Source organism: Eleutherodactylus coqui, chromosome 4 (genome assembly GCF_035609145.1).
Source record: "Eleutherodactylus coqui strain aEleCoq1 chromosome 4, aEleCoq1.hap1, whole genome shotgun sequence".
Taxonomy (NCBI): domain Eukaryota; kingdom Metazoa; phylum Chordata; class Amphibia; order Anura; family Eleutherodactylidae; genus Eleutherodactylus; species Eleutherodactylus coqui.
In genome coordinates this window covers 211731324-211751727 of record NC_089840.1, presented here as the reverse complement: position 1 = coordinate 211751727, position 20404 = coordinate 211731324, and the positions used below count along the sequence as shown (strand labels likewise).

General features: G+C 43.1%; 1 protein-coding gene across 7 annotated transcripts in view; it reads right to left on the bottom strand.

Annotated features, from left to right (window-relative positions):
• The window catches only part of PLCE1 (phospholipase C epsilon 1), a 278460-nt gene that overhangs the window by 65121 nt on the left and 192935 nt on the right, over positions 1-20404 (bottom strand). For all 7 annotated transcript variants that reach the window (XM_066600696.1, XM_066600699.1, XM_066600700.1 and 4 more), the window contains exons 5-7: positions 14420-14565; positions 12754-13012; positions 9316-9524 (exon numbers count right to left, since the gene is read on the bottom strand). In XM_066600696.1, coding sequence (XP_066456793.1) covers positions 9316-9524; positions 12754-13012; positions 14420-14565 — 614 coding nt within the window. The remainder of the gene's footprint in view (positions 1-9315; positions 9525-12753; positions 13013-14419; positions 14566-20404) is intronic.

Sequence of the window (20404 nt, the reverse complement as noted above, 5' to 3'; positions counted from 1 at the left end):
CAAGTGTATTTGAATAGAGATGAGCGAGTACCTGCCCGCTCTGGAGCAAAGATTCGGCTGCCGGCGACGGGCAGGGAGCGGCGGGGCAGAGCGGGGAGGAACGGAGGGGAGATCTCTCTCACCCTCTCTCCCGCCTGCTCACAGCCCCCTCGCTGCTACAACTCACCTCTCACCCGCGCCGGCAGCCGAACCTTTTTTTCCGAGCGGGGAGATACTCGCTAAGGACAATGCTCGATCAAGTAATTGTCCTTAGCAAGTATGCTCGCTCATCTCTATATTTGAATGAAAGGAATTCATTATTTTATATACAGGTAACAAAGTTTAAAGTTCCACATCCTATGGATATCAATGCAATCAATCTATTAAATACCCATTCCTCAGCTGCGAGGCTGGAAATACAGACAGATTTGTTACCATTTTCTAATCTTGTTTTGATTTAATCGTATGAAAACACTACTGATGTATCATGCCATGTATCCCCATGAACTGTGAATGTCACTTCCCAATTGCCATGACAGCTGATGTTATAAGAACGGTGTATGCAGTCCGTTGCCTAACAAGTCTAAATCAATGAAATATCAGCTACAGGTAGAATAATATGGAAGAGTGGTCACTAAACACACAACACGGAGGGGATAAAGTCAGGATAACCTTGTTTATGGGGATAAAGGAAGTTACTGCGGTACTGCCATTACTTGTCTGTTATATATGCCCTTTAGAGAAAAATATGGGACTGGCACTACCCTTTTCTCATAGTAACAGTAGGCAAAATCCAGAAGTACCGAATGCAATTGTATTGCTCTCAAACACAATGCGTTTCAAGGCATTCAGCCCCTTCACCATCTAGATGTGTCTCACTGCACCTGATGAAGCTCTATGCCTTTAAATGCGCTGTGTCTGAGACCAATATAATTGCATTCTCCGATACTTCTGGATTTCACTAACTGTCACTACAAGAAAAGAGCAGTGCCAGCCTTGCATTTTCTTTGCCTACCTTCCCCCTTACTTGATGCTTCTTGGATCCATTGACGACCCAGTGGTGGCGGCTGCAACGAGTGACTGAATTACATGCACAACTGGCCGCTGTGCCCCAGACACAACCAAAATAGGTGTGTGAGGTCCCACCGAGCCTCCATCTCTTCCTATATGTATTCTGTCACTACATGCTATTCTTTGAGGGCGATTTTCCTTTTCCAGCACCTTATTGATGTATCTCCACCCACAGACCCCCCTTAAAACTTTCATGACAAGAACACAATTGAGAACTCAATATGTCTTGTCCATCCACCTGCCGTTTGCAGCACTATATTGATAACTTCTGTTCAAAATGATAACGTTCATCTAAAATCACATTGTTTTAGGACCCATTCCATGCGGAGGTTAATATATTTGTGCCCAAAAAAAAAAAGACAAAAAGTATTACTGGAGTGAAACATTTACTGACTAACGAGGAAAATTATATTTGCAAGCTTTCGTAGCCCCTTCATCGGGCAAGTTAACACATGAATCTATAAAGCCATTCCATAGTTACAGAAATTTATATATACAGTTAGATAGGGGTTAATATCTCCCAGATCTGATTAAAGGTGTATTTCCAGCCAAAGGATGATGTATATTGGAGATCTGACTGCCAATGACGGCTAGACTATAACCACCCCCAACTACACGGCTGTCATAAAGAGAGGTGGTAGAGCATGAAGGCTGCCACTCCATCCAAGCTTATCAGCTGTTGCAGAAACAGCCAGGACAACGGGGTCTCAGTGGCTAGACCCAAGTCAGATATAATATTTATCACCTATCCAACAGATACCGGTAGATGATAAATGATCATGGCAGAAAAAGCCCTTTGGGTAAATGTGCAAAATGCAGTGAAATTCCTTTAATCTGGTTACCAATAATGCAGAAAGCCTGAGAAGCCCGCTCTTGTTTTCCACACAGAACTGCAATACAATGTGGAATTTCACAAGACCTGAAGCGAAAGACCGAGCAGAGATAATTATTTGGAAAATTCCTCTAATTAAAATCAAAGCTATAGCAGAACATTGCATGTTAATTGTTAATTATGGTCTTTCCTCCTGAAGGTTCGCTATCTTTAACAGTGAGTTTTATGCACTTTTCCAAGGCTGGGTTCACACCTCATTATTGGTGTAAGCCCAACTTTTGATCTCAGGTTCTGTATGAATACCCAAAAACGGTATCTGTAAGGGGACCGTGAAATAGCCACCGACTGTAATAGGGAAAAAGGAAGCTAAACGGTGCAAACCTTTTATTTCAATAATATTTTTAAGGACACAATAGCGTAATTACGTAAACCTGGTCAAATGGAGAGCAGAATGTGTTCCCTTGGTCTGCGCCTGCCTCATTACAGTTAATGACTCCATCATGGCTTCCATTTGAATACGGTTTTCAGTTATTCAATGGAACTAATTTCGAGTCCCAGACATGTTCGCAGTAAATCTGCCACGTGTGAATTCCCTCTTACAAGGTTATCAAAAAGCTTTCATGTCTCGCAAACACATTTCAATTCAGAAGTCCAAATACATTAACAAGCCTGACGTCCTCATCCTGCTGATACATTATTTTTCAGTGCCTGTGCTACTCTTCGGCTTTCTCTTTGTCCTTTGAAGCCCACTCTACCTGTCTATGTCTTTACATAATAAACACTTCAGATGTGAAAACCAACCGTACACCAGGCGTAAACGGCAGGCTGGATTTTCTTTAACAGAAGTTAAAGGGGTATTCCAATTAGTAGAGGAAATTCTAAGTTTTCGCCCGTATACCGGATGAGTGAAAACTGATGGCTCAGTGGGGGTCTGACCGCTGGAACGGGGGCTCGTTATTTCACAATACAGAATCCCTTCTGTGTATTCCTGTAATGTAGCAGCGAGTGGGCCGCTGGATGCAGATACACAGCCGCACCTCCATTCATTTCAAGACTGAGCACTAATAGTCCTTGGCTATTTGCGTCACTCCCCTTGAAATGAATGGCGCAGCACCGTTCTATTTATTTCAATGGAGCTGATAAAATAGCCAAACATGGCTTGACTACCTGCTCCATTTAATTGAATGAGATACGGCCGTGCATGTGCGACCAGCAGGGCACTCGCTGCTACATTACAGAAATATGGAGAAGGGATCCTGCACTGCGAAATAGGGGGAGCATGAGTCACCCATCTTTGCCATCGTTGGGGGGGCCCAGTGGTTTGACTCCCACTGATCTATTAGTTTTTACCCATCTAGTTGATGTGTGATAATTTATAATTTCTCCACTAACTAGAATACGCCTTTAAATGTTTGTTTAGGCAGAGAATGAGAACAAAGATAGCATGTCTCTAACTGCAAATGGCCAGATTAGGGCATATGTACTTTTTACAGTACTGGACTATTTACTGCTACAAAGGAGTAAAAAAGGAATTAAGTAAAAAGTTGTCTTTTTCTTTTCCTACAAGCTTCCCCCATGTCAGCAGTCCACAGACTTCTACTCTAAATGTATTAACTGAAATTATGGGATTATTTGAGGAACACCAAATCAGTAAATTAATAATAAAAGCACATAAAGATGGCCCACTATTTGCACAATTTACTACTGGTTTCTGAAAATACATAATTCTTGGGGAGAACGCAGATGTTAATTTATTCTTGATCCTTTATATTGTTTTTTGTCTAATAGACAGAAGGGCGGGGAGAAGAGTGGCTGATGAAGTCCGTTGCCTTATAGAGAGGGATGTATTGTGAGGCTTTTGAGGAGGAAGAAGCAAATTGTTCTTCGGATACACATGGAATTCTTGATATATTTCTTAGTTTTGCTTGTAAGAGGAGCTCCAATAGTATCAAAACGAGATAAGGATGTTAAGGCAGGATATACTAGGGTTTTTTGTGTGTTTTTGTACATTTAGTGTTCCTTTAACTGTGTGATGAAAACAGAGATTTTTTTTTAGCTTGGATTGTGATCACTACGGTACTATTATAAGACAATCAGGATCTAGACATCAGACATTACATTGCAGTTCATCAGTTATGCTAGCATGCTCTACAAAGTATGCGATTTGCAACATTACGCCTCTATAGGATTACAACTTTAGACAAAAAGTCTAGCAAGCCGGTACTGCAGGAGCTACTAGCGAACCAATGGGGAGTGACACAGGATGCTGGGCAAAGTATTCAGACAAGCTAGACAAATTATTCAAATGAAGGACAATTATCCAAGATCGGCCAATGCAAAAGGTGAACTTACAGAACTCTGCTTGATTCATGACTTTTCTTTGAGCTAGGGATAAAAACCCAAATGAGGACACAGTCGTTCGAGGTCATACTTCTCTAAATAAAACAGATCAATCTACGGTTTACAAAAAAAATTAGGTTTTTATCTGATTTCAATATACAGCCAATGAAAGAGCACCCTGTTAAAGGTAAGTGCTGCTATCCAAATGATAGCACATACCACAGATGTATGATCAGCTGCGGTGATTTGGGCCCTTTTACACGGGCTAATAAACCTTCCAGGTTCCGGCATCCAGCAGGAATCTAAACAATTATCACTCATTGTAAAGCACGCCCCGACTGAACAAGGAAGAATTCATTCACTTCTCATTCGGCGTTCAGTTTCTGCATGCAGAAAACTGAATGACGGAACGGCCCGTGTAAGCAGGCAATCGTTCATTTATGAGCGACTGTCTGCTTACTGTGAATGGAGGCGGGTAGGAATGATCCCTGGTCCGCTCCGCCTCCATTCACTAGCGATGCTCACTCCTGTGTTATCACTGGGACGACTTGTTGGGCTTCTGTGCCTGACAGATCGTCCCGTGTAAAAGGGCCCTAACTGAGGATATAGTAATGAAACATGGGAACAGTTACACAACTTGTGCGCAGAAATATAGTGAAACAGGTGGTGACACAAAGAAAGCTGAGAAAAAAATGTCAACTTGGATCAAGATGGATAAATACTAAGTTTATTACTAATATCATGACTACAATATGGATAATATGGATGGCTTGCTTTTTAAAGAACATGGAGAACTAAAAGGTCATTTCATTGGAAATTTATTGTCTATGCTGCCACATTTTTGCTATTTTTTACAATATGGATAAGTCTGAAGACCCAAACAAAGCTTGAGGGAACCTCCACTTATGCGGGCTTCATGAGCCAGAAAACCACAATGGAACAATCCAATATATATATTAATTAAATGAACCAAGTAATAGTATATATAGGATAAACATATCCAAATCAAGACATAATTATAGACAAAATCCAGTATGAATGACAAGAATTAACGATAGTGAATAGTAGCTAGTCAATAGTTGTCGGCCGAACGCTCATCTGGCTGATAGCCCTTTCTGAGGACTCCACCGTTCATATGAGCATTTGATAGTGCTGAGCATCCATGTGTTTTCCATGGGAAGAGTAATAAAAGCTGCTGCCACACCACATTGCCGGTGGCCAATCTCCAGGGCAAATAAACTTATCGGAAGTTGAAATTCAACCTGTCCGATCTTTCGTAGTCTGGGGATCCCCATACCATAGTTGGCCAAAGCCACCAAACTGTGTGGGTTTGGACAACATTTACCTAACATGTAGGGGGACCTCAAGGCTTATTTAAAGAATTGAGTGAAGCTTCTCTTCTAGCTCAGCTTTAATGTACATACAGACAGTGGGGTCTTTTGTCCGGACTGATCAGTTCGTTTATGAAAGCATAAAAATACTTGCCGGTCAGCTGTACATGTCCCTATGCAAACAGCTGGCCAACGGCAGCTCTATGGGAGCAAATAATTGTACTAATGATCGTATTTCCCCACAGTACAGATAATCTGCTCATGAATGCATCGACCTGCTCATTGTCAGTCAGTGCACAGCCAAGTTATCTGACCGTGTGAAAGGACCTGGAGAACTTTAAGTTGTCTTGCAGCCCTAGCCTATAATCAGCACGAAGATCTTCTTTCAGGACAAGCCCGGAGGATCATACATTTACTACATCAGTGGAAAAGGCTTCCGCGTTACATCTCCGTTAATTGGTTCACATTAAAGATTAATTCTGAAGGGCACACACGCTTAAGTAGTGCCCTATGTGCAGAAATGACCTGCAGCAATCACCATAGTATTCAAATGCACCAAATATAAAAGATCTGATGTATCGTCAGTCTTCACTGAAGTCCGCTGGAGAACCTTCGACATGGCTTGAACCGAAGCGAAGATCAGACCTGGTACCTTTGTGATAGAGCATACATCAATCCTTTAGTCTCAGCCATAAATGCGCTGGGGTGACACGCGGATGACGCTTTTGACAACAAAATAAAAACGTCGGGATTTTGTTGATTGCCTGTAAATATTTTATACGCTACGTAGTATTCACCAAGTGCTTGTACAGTTCAGGCACGAACACAAAAACAAACAAAAATGCATCTCAGCATCCAAAGGAAGGCAATAAATTGGACCACAAAACTGGCATCTCACGAGCCTCATCCAGAGGCTTCTAATAATATTAAGGAAATTATTCAGCAAAACAAATTATTCCACTAAAATGAGATTTACCACGGCAGGTAAATGAAATAAGCAGACTAGTACAGGAAACTGCAGGATTAGGTCAGAAATGAAAATAAATTACTTCCCGATATTCTCCCTAACAAAAATCCTTCGTTGTCCTTAAAAATGTCATTATTCATTAACATGAAATACAAAATGAACTGGCCATGCAAACGTATTCTCTCCATAAGCGGAGCATGGATGGCTGGTAATTCAGTAATTATACTCATGCTGGAAAACATCCAGACGAACTTAAATGGATTTTGCATATGTTTAAGCTAAGATAAACTGCTGGCGCTCGGTGCGTTGCATCTAGAACACTCATGATAGGGCTACGGAATGCGGCGGCAATACTCTCATATATTGAGACTCTCTTCATATAGCATTTTTTTTTAAGCGTTGGGTTTCCGTCTTAGATGCAGAAAATGGTATAGGGACAGAAAACTATAGGGTTTAATATATGAGATGGAGACTCTCTGTTTCATTAGGTTCCTGTTCCTACCAGTCTTTTTAGTTAGATACAAAAGTACCAGCAAAAAGACTAACAGGGATGGAAATGTAGTGAAACGGAGACCAAAGCGCTCTTCCTCTCACATAATAAGCCCTATGGATCAGTGCAGGTTTCTATCCCTATACAGGTTTTTGCATAAAAGACAGATATCCAAGACGGAACAAGAGCAGCAAATAAATACACAATGTGAAAAGAGCCTAATAAAAAATGAATTCACAACGGCGATTTTATGCATCTTGCTAGTGAATCGGTAGGGGAGTGCCCCAGGGGGAAGGTGGAGAAAGAAGGCGCACAGAAGATATAGTGCTAAATAGCAGGAAGGTGGTTGTACAAATGGGCTCACCCGGCGTACCAGAGTCACCCCTGGTAGGATGCTCTAGTACGTCCTAGATCCTGGAGTGCAGAACATAAAATTTCACATACACCGGTCCTCAGGACATCCACTGGAGGAGAGCATCAATGGGGATCCGATTTGGAGGGTATCGGAGGATAGAACAAGACAGGGAGGTCAAAGCCTGAAAAAACCCCAGCGGTTCAGGTGTTCTGATCTATTGGGGTGCCTCTATTTTCACAGCAAATGCGTGTGTTGTTCAACTGTACATATCATGATAGAAGGCGGGGAGTTCTTGAAGTTGGTATAAAATAGTGTTGGGGGAACGCATTATGGGTATGTATCCCCCAATAATTAATGGCTTGGCCTATGTTGCAGACTCCATAGAATTTTATATCTTAGGATCAGGTAGCTATTTTACGAATGGCATCTGTAAGTGTTCTCAGTTTCTCCAAGCGAAGGGCCGTATTTCTTTCTGTAAACGGTCGAAACGTTGCTAGTTACTGTACTTTTATGGAGGAATAAAGAAGTTTTAGTTTTACCACTTTGGATGCTGCCAAGACTACATTTATTTTCCTATGAATTCATATTTAATCTGGTGAACTCTCCTGACATTATTAGTGAATACGTTTATGCCCCATAAGATAAGACGGTAATGTAATGAATGAGCTTACAAACCGAGTAGCACCATTGTCAATAAGTTGTGTCTTTACAGAGTCTGATGCAGGAAGTCAATTGTTTGTTGTCAGTTTATTCATAGATTTTCATGAAGGAATTACAGAGGAAAGACAATGCAGAGTTCTGAGAAAAGATACTCCCGCATCATTGCTACATGGAAAATGCAAGGGTTTACTTCGTACAACATGTCAGGAACGCTGACAGATCCTCTGCAATAAAGACGTTCACCCAACAAACATGAGCTCTGGTTTGTCAGCAATGTGTCTCTCTTTCTGGAAATTCACAATCCAAAGTCAGCAGAGGTCTCTTCTCTGTAGAAGAGTTTGTTGCAGCTGCTTAACCTCTAAATGACTAATGATTAGAGATGAGCGAGCACGCTCGTTTATTAAGGCTGATGCTCGATCGAGCATCGGTCTTGTCGAGTAACTGATAACTCGACTGAGCACCATGCGGGTGGGCGGTGGGGGGGGGGAGGGGAGAGTGAGAGATCTCTCTCTCCCCCCCGCATGGTGCTCGGTCGAGTTATCAGTTACTCGACAAGACCGATGCTCGATTGAGCATTAGCCTTAAACGAGCGTGCTCGCTCATCTCTACTAATGATGCATACATATATATGAGTAAGGGGAATATGGAGCAGGCTCAGAAGCCATTGATGGGTGCCGGCCATTCTAAACAGCTGAGCTGTTTAACTAAACAGATGGCATGTGGACCATTCCACCTAAGACTGCGGGAATAGGAGGAGGTTGTCTTTATATATATCTGATAGGTTACCAAGGCATCCCAGAGGTCCAATGAATGCTTCCAGGCGACCTTGCTGTCGTGCGTATGGCCACCTTTAGGCATGCCTCTTCGTAGTTAGCAAAAGTACTACAGCCTACACTTTAGATGACAGATTATTTTTGTTTAATGTATATGGCCAGTCTGCAGAGAAACCTTTACATGTGAAACGTATATTTATTAAAAAATATGCCCCAAACTAAATGTCCACGGTTATGCAGAGCGTCACCTTAAATTCCAGAATCCAACGATTAAAATAATGAAACATACGAGAAATACCTTCCACACATTCCATAGCTGAAGCCCATGTGCATTGTATTAACTCAGCTATCTTTTTGTATTGTTCAGAGGAATTGCTAGTAACTTCAGCAGAATTCTTCACGTTCCTCTATCTAACTGAATACTTTTATTGGTTTTGCATTGGGCTGCCAGGTGTGAATTAGTCATCAACAGTACGCTTGTACGATACGAAGAACGAAAATAAGGTGTTGCACTCACTGAAATCTGTTTCTATCCATGAGAGAGTTTTTCCTCACAGCCCCGTTCTCACTAGCATTCTCCTCGCCTTCCTCGGATTCCAGGCTGCGGTTGCAGCTACGGATGGTCTGCATGATGTTGTTGACGGTGGATTCTTTCTCGGTGTTGTTCAACCCATCCTTCCCTATTCGCTGAATAAAGTTGTCCTGTCCATTGTAGTCGGACACAAACTAGAAAATATATAAACGGTCTCATGTTATTGTATTTAGGGTTCTGGCTTAGTGTGACCAAAGAAAGATTTATGTACAAAGACACCGCACACAAGACTCTTAGTACGTACTGAGCTAATACACAAGGACCCCTCAATCATGTTGCCAAAGCTAAGAGCTGTGTAGGACACTGCCCTCATCTCCAGAATAAAGTTTCAATCACCCACTGAATCCAGGAATAACACATTTTTTATCCCACAGTAAGGCTGCCTGTCTACGGGCGAAATTAAACTGCGTTTCCCACGGCGATAATCCGGCCGTGGGGAACGCAGTGAACGCTTATCATAGCATTGTTATGAAGAGCGCAGCCCCCCTGTTCATGAGCGGAGAATCATAGCGATTCTCCGCTCGCGGCCAGCAAGTCGCAGCATGCTGCGAATTGCCGCGATTCTCCACGGTGAGCCTACCGCGGAGATCCGTCTGCTGGCTCCTGCTCCTGGGCGGCAGCTCCCGCAGCGGAGATCCACCGCAGGATACCACAACGCCCTTGGACGGGCAGCCTAAAACAGCTATTAAAGAAGAATTCGAAAACTGGGGTGGGGCAGTCCAAACTATGCAACTATTTAAGAGGGGTTGTCCCCAAAATAAAAAGTTATCCCCTATCCCTACAAGATGGGGGATAATTATCTGATCAGTAGGAGTCTGACTGCTGAGACCCCCAACAGGGTAACAAAACAAATCAAACCTAATAAATAAATATATTTTTAAACAAAATTTTATTTTTTAAAAGTAATGCCACCAAAAAAAGTCAATAAATCTAGGATCATCGTAATCACACTGACCCACGGAATAAAGTTCTTATCTTAGTCGCAGCGTGTACACCGTAAAAACAATACCGCTGCAAAGATGGCGAAATTGCGTTTTTTTACATTCCACTCACAAATTTTTTTACGTTTTTCGGTACATTATATAGTACCTTAAATAGTAACATTGAAAAATACAAGCCTGCAGAGCTGTGATTTTCTGAAAGTGGGGAGGAGAAACTGAAAATAAAAAACAAAGAAAAATCGGCAGCGTCCTAAACCCCTTCCCGCTCCATGACGTACCGGTACGTCATGGAGCGGCGGGATATGTATGAAGAGAGGTTGCGTGGCAACCTCTCTCCATACAGCGCGGGCGTCAGCTGTTTATAACAGCTAACACCCGCGGGCAATAGCCGCTATCGGCTATTAACCCTTTAAATGCCGCTGTCAATTCTGACAGCAGCATTTAAACCCCCAGAACATCCTGCACGGCCCCCCCACGGTGAGATCGGGGGAGCCGTGCAGGTGTCATGGCAGCCGGGGGCCTTCTAAAAGGCCCCAGGGCTGCCTTGGGAGACTGCCCATCAAGCCATTCCAGTGAAGTGGCTTGATAGACTGCCTGTCAAAAAACAGTGTGACGCAATGCTATAGCATTACGTCATACTGCAGGAGCGATCAAAACATTACATGTTAAAGTCCCCCAGGGGGACTTCAAAGTAAAGTTTTAAAAAAATTAATAAAGTTTTTTTAATTGCAAAAACAAAAAAGTTATAAAAGTTTAAATCACCCCCTTTTGCCATTTCTATAATTAAAAAATCAAAATTATAAAATAAAAATATGCATTTGGTTTTGCCGCGTCCGTAAAAGTCCGATCTATCAAAGTAGCACATTATTTTTCCCGCACGGTGAACGTCGTCCGAAAAAAAAGAATAAAGAACTCCAGAAATGCACTTTTTTAGTTACTCTGTCTCCCAGAAAAAACGCAATAAAAAGCGATCAAAAAGTCGTATGTACTCTAAATTCTACTATCGGAAACTACAGGACATCCAGCAAAAAATGAGCCCTTGCTCAACTACGTCGACGGAAAAATAAAAAAGTTATTGCGCGCACAAAATGACCGCAGAAAATAATTGAAAAAAATTAAATGTCTTTGAAAAAAAAAAAGAGGAGTATAGTAAGCAAAAACTATACAAGTTTGGTATTGTAGCAATCGTACCGACCCATAGAATAAAGTTTTCATGTTGCTTTTGTTGCCGCTTGTGCGCCGAAGAAACAAGATGCACTAAAAGATGGCGAAATGTCGGGTTTTTTTTTCATTTTACTCCACTTAGAATTTTTTTTAAGAGTTTTTCAGTACATTATATGGTACTTTAAATAGCAACATTGAAAAATACAACTAGTCCCGCAAAAAACAAGCCCTCATACAGCGACATCGATGGATAAATAAAGGAATTACGAATTTTTTGAAGGGGGGAGGAAAAAAACGAAAATGGAAAAAGAAAAGGGGACCATGTCATTAAGGGGTTAAAGACGCTATCATTTGTTGTTCCATTGGATGATCTGATCCAACTCTGGAGAACTTGGCCCAGCAAAATATTACAGGGTTACCTATCCATTTGAACTTAATATGTAACGTATAATATTGTATTTTTGTAATACCTCATTTAGTACAGCACATCTAAGCAATTTAATATCTGTCAGTAATACATTTGGTCAATTTGTCTTTGAATCAAGTCACCCCATGCTAAGATACCAGACCAGAGCAGGAGCCAAGATTTAGGCCTCCTTCCCACGAGCGTGACGGGGTCCGCTGCGTAATATTACGCAGTGAAGCCCGTCACGGCGCCCCCCAGAGCCCCTATACTTACCTGCGGGAGATAGCGTGAAATCGCTTCCCCGCCCACCACCGCCGCGTCACCGCCCGTCACCGCCCACCACCGCCGCGTCACCGAGCGTGTCACGTGACGCGGCCGGCCGTGTCACGTGACGCGGCCGGCCGCGTCATTTGGCGTCAGATGACGCGCGGCGGTGGGCGGGAAAGCGTTTTTTCACGCTATCTCCCGCTGGTTACAGCGGGAGATAGCGTGAACGGACGGCTTCCATTGACTGCAATGGAAGCCGTCAGTGCGTACAGCCCGTCCTCACCCGCAGAAAATAGAGCATGCTGCGGGTGAGGACGGGAGAAATCGCGGTGCGTAATTCCGCGCTGGAATTACGCATCGTGAGCATTGTGCTATTAGGTTCAATAGAACCTAATAGCTGCGGGCAACGCAGCGGATTTTCGCCGCGAATTACGCGGCGGAAATCCGTTCGTGGGAAGGAGGCCTTATACCCACTGCCACAGATTGTTTCTTATTTTCTGTCTTTTACAAACAGCCATATGTTTGTAAAAGACAGAAAATAAGAGTGAACACACAGTGATCACAAAGTAAGGCTGCTAAGGTTACCTCCAGTGTTTCATTCTGAGAATTGTAGCGAGGACACAGTTTCATTAAACTTGCGGCTCCATCAAGAACTTCACAAAGTTCCTTCAAAAAGACTCCACAGAAAGGAACCACCTTACAACCAGGAATATTTAGGGCTCTATTCACTACTTTTCTGTACTCTGAGGAAGACTCGTGCTGAGCCATCGCATCTTTCAAGCCTCTCATCGTCTCGATGTCACTTTGATCCATAAACTGCCACATTTTCAATACTTTCCTTGACCTAAGGCGAAGCATAAAAACAACATTTATAAATATGACATCAATCAACACGTTGTGAACCTCTAGACCTCAGACATTTCTTCCTACAGTATGTTCTCAAAGGGCATATTCATTATCAGAGCGTGGAAAACATAGAAACCAGGACTGTAGTACTAGGCGGTGATAGCTGTCAGGTGGCTACCTCCCGCTCCTGGCCGGCTGTACTCCGCCTCTCCCCCGCCATCACTACCATTAACCTCCACCTGACAAGTGTGCTTTCTGTACTTGTGGGGATTAACCCTCTGAAAGGTGCAAGCGCTGAGCTCCAAGGGTGCATTTGCCTTCAGAGGATTAATCCCCACAAGTCCAGTGAGCACTCTTGTAAAGAGGAGTATTAATGGTAGTGATGTCAGGGGAGAGGCAGAGTACAGCCGGCCAGGAGTGGGAGGCAGATAGCTGACAGCAGTCACTGCCTAGTATTACAGTCCTTGTTTCTATGTTTTCCACACTCCAAGCATGCTCAGAGTGCAATGATGAATATTTCCTAGGCCACGTAGTCATTTGGCTGCAGGGAAAAATTCAGATTGAAGACCACAAAGAGCTAAAGGTGTTATCACAAGGCAGATGTTTATCCTTGATAAGAGTCTAATGGGGAGGGTTGTCTCACCATTGAGACCCATACCGATGCTGAAAATGGGGTCCCATGATCCCCTCTTCTTGTCTCTGCGGGTTCACTGCACCCACCTGCAGTAATGTGGAGAGTTAATAATGCGGTGGTCACATATGCATGGCGCCAATACATTCATTTCAATAGGACCGATGAAAACAGCTGAGTACAAGTGCTCAGCTATCTCCTTCAACCCCGTTAAAGGCGAATGAAGTGGCACTGCACATGTGCGACCGCTGCTTCATTCAATCTCCTCCTCACTTGGGGGGGGGGGGAATTAAGGCAACGGGGAAGAGGTGCAAGGGGCGCAGAACCTTGTTTTCTGGACCAGTGGGATTGCCAGCAGTGAGGCATCCCCCATCTTCAGACTCTTTATGGCCTATCCTAGTGATAAAAGTCTATCCTTGAATAACCCCTTAAAGGTAAGTTTTGGCAAGTATGTTTTATACCAATATATAAAGCTAAGAGACGTGACATGTTGTGCAGAAAAGCGCTGTTTATACCTACAAAAGCTAAACGCCATCTTCAACGTTTTCCATTATATCAACCACTTCCCTGGCATTAGAATTTACTTTAACTATACTTAATATTTTAACAGATTAAACAGGACTGCTTTAAGCCTGTAAACATTATGACCTCTTGAGATTAGTTCCAAACAGTCCGCAAATGTTTGTAATTGTAGCGCAATGTAAAACCCAATCTGACGTTTTGCCAGTTGATGTTTATAACAGCCGCTTTCACTTCTCTTCAGTTAAGAAGTACCTGAGCCCTGCCAGGAATTCCATCACAGCGTTGTAATTGCCCATATTCCAACAACACTTCGCAATATGCACCAAATGGGAAAATACTTCTCGTTTCTCCTCCATGGACCCCGCAGCAAGGATTAGCCAGGTCACCCATGAACTAACCTGCAAATATAAAAGACAAAATGAGCAAATCTATTTTACAAAAGACACAAGTATCAAAGCATACAAAGAGGCTAAAAGATGAGCAAATACACGTCTACCATTTTTTTTTGCAATATATAAACAGAAATTTAAGACAAACCACAATTTTGTCAGGTCTCCTATACTACCCTACCTGAGAGCAGCACAAGATAGAGAAAGGGGTGCTAATGAGCTCAGAGACATATAGTTTTCTGTAATTTGGTTTGGGTTTTCAGCATTAAAAAGCAGCCATGTTTTCAACATTCTGGACAATCCCTTTAACAGGAGGTACCACAATTTGTAAAAACTGTTTGGGCAGCAGACAAGTGTGGAAAAATCCTACTACCTTTTTAAATGCCTCAACCGCTCCGCGCTCGGCCGTTTCGGTCCTGGATGCTCCTGTTGTGTTTACATGCCGTTCATCATTCACAAGACTGCTGAAACCAATCACAGGCCTTCACATTCACGGGTCATTCATCTACAGCTGACCGTAGCAGGAGCTTCCAAGACCGGAGGGAGACGGGAAGGGATAGAGGGAGGCGGCCTGGATATTTAAAAGGCACCATTCTTGCAATTTTCAGAAATCCTCTTTAAGTACAGAGTCACGTGATCATCAGGATGAATAGCGGAATCAATGTTTCCGCTTTCTCTAATCTCTACAAAGGCTCATTGGGCACTATGTAGCCCACAAAAGAGAAAGCAGAAGTAGATGAAAACCGTTTATGCCTTCTCCTTCGGGTCCTGAGCTGTCATTGATATCTGAGGACCCGACCTGCTCCTGCAAGATTGCAGGAGCTTTAATCCCACACCGCATTTTTACTATGGCACAGTATTAAAGCCTAGGACCATGTGCCGTATATTTATGGAGCTTGGGCCTTACTTGATTATAAAGAACCCCTTCGGTAATTTTTTAAAATTCACTATGTAAATACCCCCAAGTATATTTATAAATAGGCTAGTATTACTTTGATTAGTTAGTCATTTCTGTCTGAAAGTCCTGGCCTCCTCTTCCTCGCATGGTCATGGGATCTTAATTCTGAGATTTTTTCCAGAACATCCACTTAACCCCTTAAGGACCAAGCGCTGTAAATTTACAGCGCTTGGTCCTAGGCTTTCATTCACGCTGATAGCAAATGTACGACACAGGATTATAGCCTTTGCTCCTGTAATTAAGCAGGAGCAGGACAGGTTCTCAGCTGTTAAGCACAGCTGAGGAACCAGAGGGGAAGCAAGGAGCGCTTTTTAACCGCTTCTGCCTTCTTCTTTCCCAGGTACATAGTGCTCAATGAGCGCTATGTACTAAGTAGTGAAAGTGTTTCTTCCACTACGCAACCCAAAGATCATGTGACCGCCGAGTCCTCCTGTTACAGCAGAGCTGCAGGGTCCTAGCAAACCTTGCAGCTCTGCCAGTGACTATTGTCACTACAGAGAGATATTTTCCCCTGTAACTAGGACTCCTTTGGATGATGCTCCTATGGATTCCCCAGCTACAGCGGAAAAGTGTGTAATAAAGAAAAGGAAAATACAATGTAAATGACCCCCAGAGGTCTTATATGACGTCATGGGAGTCATATAAGTAAAAAAACTAGTTACATAAATAAATAAATTAAATAAAAATATATGCATAAAAAAGAAAATGTCCGAAACAAAATGAGGAACCCGTTCCCATACTTTATTTTAGTATAAATTTTAACAATTTAAAAAAACAAACAAACTGTAAAATGTTAAAAATAATAATTTTTTTTAGCCGTAATCCCAAATAAAACAAAAAAAAAAAAAGGAAAAAGCTATTAAAAAATCGCCCCATATGTCACGGGAAAAAAAATACAGCAAAAATAATTTTGGTAGCTGAAGAAAAAAAATAGGGCAGTAAAACCACCACATGGGTAAAATCCGCAAAAAGTGTCTGGTCCTTAAGGTACAAAACAGCCTGGTCCTTAAAAGGGTTTTGTCATTTAACAGATTTTTTAAAATCTATACTCCCCTATTCCTCCGCAGTCAGTCTCCTTATGGCATCTTCTCCTCACTGAGGTTCTCCAGTGCCCTGGGTCACCTCACTGTAAGCCAGCTGGCTTGTTATGAAGCCGGCATTCCTCGCATTCTCCCTCCGGCCCGGGTCAGTGAGGGTCACGTCCCTGTGCTGTAGCATTCACTGGCTAGGAAGGAATTCTGATCTATTGCAGAGACACTGGGTATGCACAGTCTCTGCAGTAGCTCAACACTCCCTCCTATGCTGTGAACTGTGATGTAACGTACATTTCGGGCAGAAAGGAGACTGCCTGTGAATGTACATAACGCTACAGGAAGCAGAAGAATCAGCCAGCTGGAGGTGAGGTGGGTGAGGTGACCCGGGGTGACTGCAGGAGACAAGAGAAGACAGGTGAGGTGAAGATTTGGTAAGTAGATTGACAGGGAGGAATCGGTGAGTATAAAAAATTTTTTAATGACAGAACCCCTTTAAGGGGTTAATAAAAAATACTTTATTTTGTTTTTTTGTAGCTATTTTACTTTAGAAGTAGCTAATTTTTTTCGTCTGTTTGGGGTTCTTTTACTTTTCAACTTTTTTTTTTCTTAACTGTAATGTAATGTTACATGCATATGTAGTATACGCCTCAATCAGGGACTTAAAAAGGACAGCTCTGCAGACCTTTTTTATGCACCTGTTTGAAAGTATAAACCATTCAGACCCAGAGATTGTGATGCTGGGCTGGGCGGTAAAGGGACCCCCTACTTTTGTCAGCACCGCAATCTACACTTTATATTAGGATGCTGGAAGGGATCCCTTCCCACCACATACATGTATGCGATGGTGTTGGAAGGGGTTAAAGTGAAAGCCTGGGAATCCTGCTCCCCCCACCCAGTACTGATCATCAGCTCACTCTGTATACAAACCCATATGGGAAAAGCTGCCGATCACTCTTTGTGCTCAGGGAGATCAGGACTTTCAGATTTTCTGGCAGCAATTTAGCATCCCCTCGCATAAACAATTGTACTGAATCATATAGACTATATTTTCCAAAGTTCAACCTTCTATCCGACATCCTATGCTGCGCTCCAATAGGGTAGAATAGGAGAAGTGACATGGTCATATACCACAGTTGCTCCATCTTTGAATTGCTTGATACTAATTGATCATTGCTTGAAAATGATACAAAGTAGTAATAGGAACATTGTGCCAATATCTTGCAGAACAGGCCACGTATCACCTGCATGGTCTCAAACAAAGGCAAACCCCAATTCACAGTCCGTATTGCCTTTTTTCCAGATCCGGGTACTTACAAAACACGATTTGAACGTTTAGTGCTCTTTTTTCCTGAATAACCATTTTACCCTTTTAAGGAAAGCCAATCTCCTCGTTCACTTTCTAAGGCGGTCAAAACACATTCATTCCCTTCTTTATGATTTTGGAAAGGAAATAAAACAAAAACATAATGATGTTCATCAGAAAACAGAGGATTTATTAAAGGAGTACCTCCTGATCCCCTCTCTGTTCCCTTTCCAGCAGCTCCGGCACGCACGCTGTTTATACATGTGTGCACCCTTAGGAAGATGAATTATTTGCTGTCCTTTTTACATTCACTTCAACACACTAAGCTATTGTTTACGACAGATGCAGTAAAACACCAAGCTATCTCCGTGCGCTAATGAATAGGTAGCACCTACGTATCGCCTTCAGTTATCCTGCAGAACTTGAGCTTACCTTCTTTATTTTTTCTCCTAGACTCCTATATACACTCTTTGTAAAAAAAAAACAAACAAAAAAAAACAATAATCAAGCGTAGAAGTTGTGGTTTGACTGCTAAACTCGGCATGCAGTTCCATCTCAGGCAGATATGCAAATGATTGGAGTTGTGGTGTGATTAGATGAACAGACTTACCACCTGAAGCCCTAGAAGTGGTTCCCCCTTGGCCTATAAAAGGCTCTGAGAGGCTGCTTGTATGTAGTAACCTCTTCTTGCGCTTGTGTGGAGCTTGTTGACCACTAGACACCATCAAAGAGATGTCACCCCGTTACCAGAGTCTGAGAGGGGCGAATTATTAGAATGTGAGAAGTTAGATGGTCGCAGCGATTACTTGCCCGCCTCCTGGCCGTTCTGACCAGACTATTAGGAGGTGTTGGGACCAGTGGATGAATGAGGGCACACAAGGTGCGCGGGCTCAGGACGACCTCAACAGACCACCAGTAGAGAGGAGTGTCTGATTGCCCAATAAGCATGAGTAGCTCCAACTGTATTGTTGTCATCCAGAGACAGGGGGCACTATCGTTACACCGCTGTGTCTGTAGGAACCATTTCCAGATGCTTGGCTGTAGGACATTTGGTCTCACAGTGCCCTTTACATGTACGGCCTTTGACACCCACCCACCATTGCCTTGGTTTGCAGTGATGTCGTGATCATAAAACTGGACGCTACGGAGTGGAAATGGGTTGTCTTTAGAGACAAATCCAGGTTTAGTTTGCATACTGCCAAGAGTTGGAGACCTCGGGGTGATCACCTCAATCCTGCCTTTGCTGCGGCATGGAACACTGCCCCCTGCTGGTGTGATGCTGTGGGGCGCTATCACGTATGACAGTTGGTCACCCCTAAAAGTGGTACGAGGGACAATGACAGCTCAGTGATATGCTCAGGACATCCTGCAGCTACATGTGTTCCTCTCATGGCGGGGCATCCAATAGGCATTTCCCAGTAGGATAATGTTCGGCCGCACACACAAGGGAGTCACAGGAGCCCTCACAACATTGCCACACTTCTGTGGCTGCCAGGTCGCCAGATTTATCACCAATAGAGCATGTATGGGACCATGTGGGGCGCCAGTTTAACAGTCTACAAGTTTGCACAATCTAGAGACTCAGTTACAGCAAATGTGCACCGATATACCACAGGATAACATACTGAACCTGTATGCCTCCATGCAAGCCCATATCACATCTTGTATACAAGCTAGAAGCGGTACAACAGGGTATTAGAGCCTCCATGCCCGCCCGTATGACATCTTATATCCAACCTAGAGGCGGTACAACAGGGTACTAGAACCTCCATGCCCCCCATATCACATCTTGTATCCAAGCTAGAGGCAGGACAACAGGGTACTAGAGCCTCCATGCCCACCCATATCACATCTTGTATCCAAGCTAGAGTGTGGCACAACAGGGTACTAGAGCCTCCATGCCCACCCGTATCACATCTTGTATCCAAGCTAGAGAGGGTACAACAGGGTACTACAGCCTACCTTAAAGTGTTTGGTTTTCCTCAATAAATGATCCATTTGCTCTGATATTGCAATCACTTATGTCAACGTTGTATTTTCTAGGGAATAGATTGATTTGTTTTTTACAATGAGTGCATGTATCCTGAACACGTTATAATTTGTTTTATTACATATAAAGGGCTGCAATGAACAAAAGGCTGTCACTGTACCACAATAATTGTTTAAGAAATTCCCATCTTATAAAATGATTGCATACAGTAGCAAATGCCATTACTCTGTGATAAGTGGGGGTCCCATCTCTGGGACCATCATTGGTCATGAGAACAAAGAGGTTGCAGCACTAATTAAACTCCAAAGTTTTCCCTGCACAGTTGAACTCCTGAGCACTTGGCTGTGCAGAGCACTGCAGTAAGGCGCCATGCGCTGCACCTACCGTAGTGAACTGTAGCACTGCCCCATTAACTAGAATAGGGCTGTGTTGGAATCTCCTGCACGGCGGGTGGCTTGACATCCGTCTGCAGGAAAACCCTAGATGAGGACCTAGCAGTAAATTTGTGCTGCAGCTTCTTCAATCTCAAGATTGGTAGATGTAACCGAGGTCAGATGATAAAG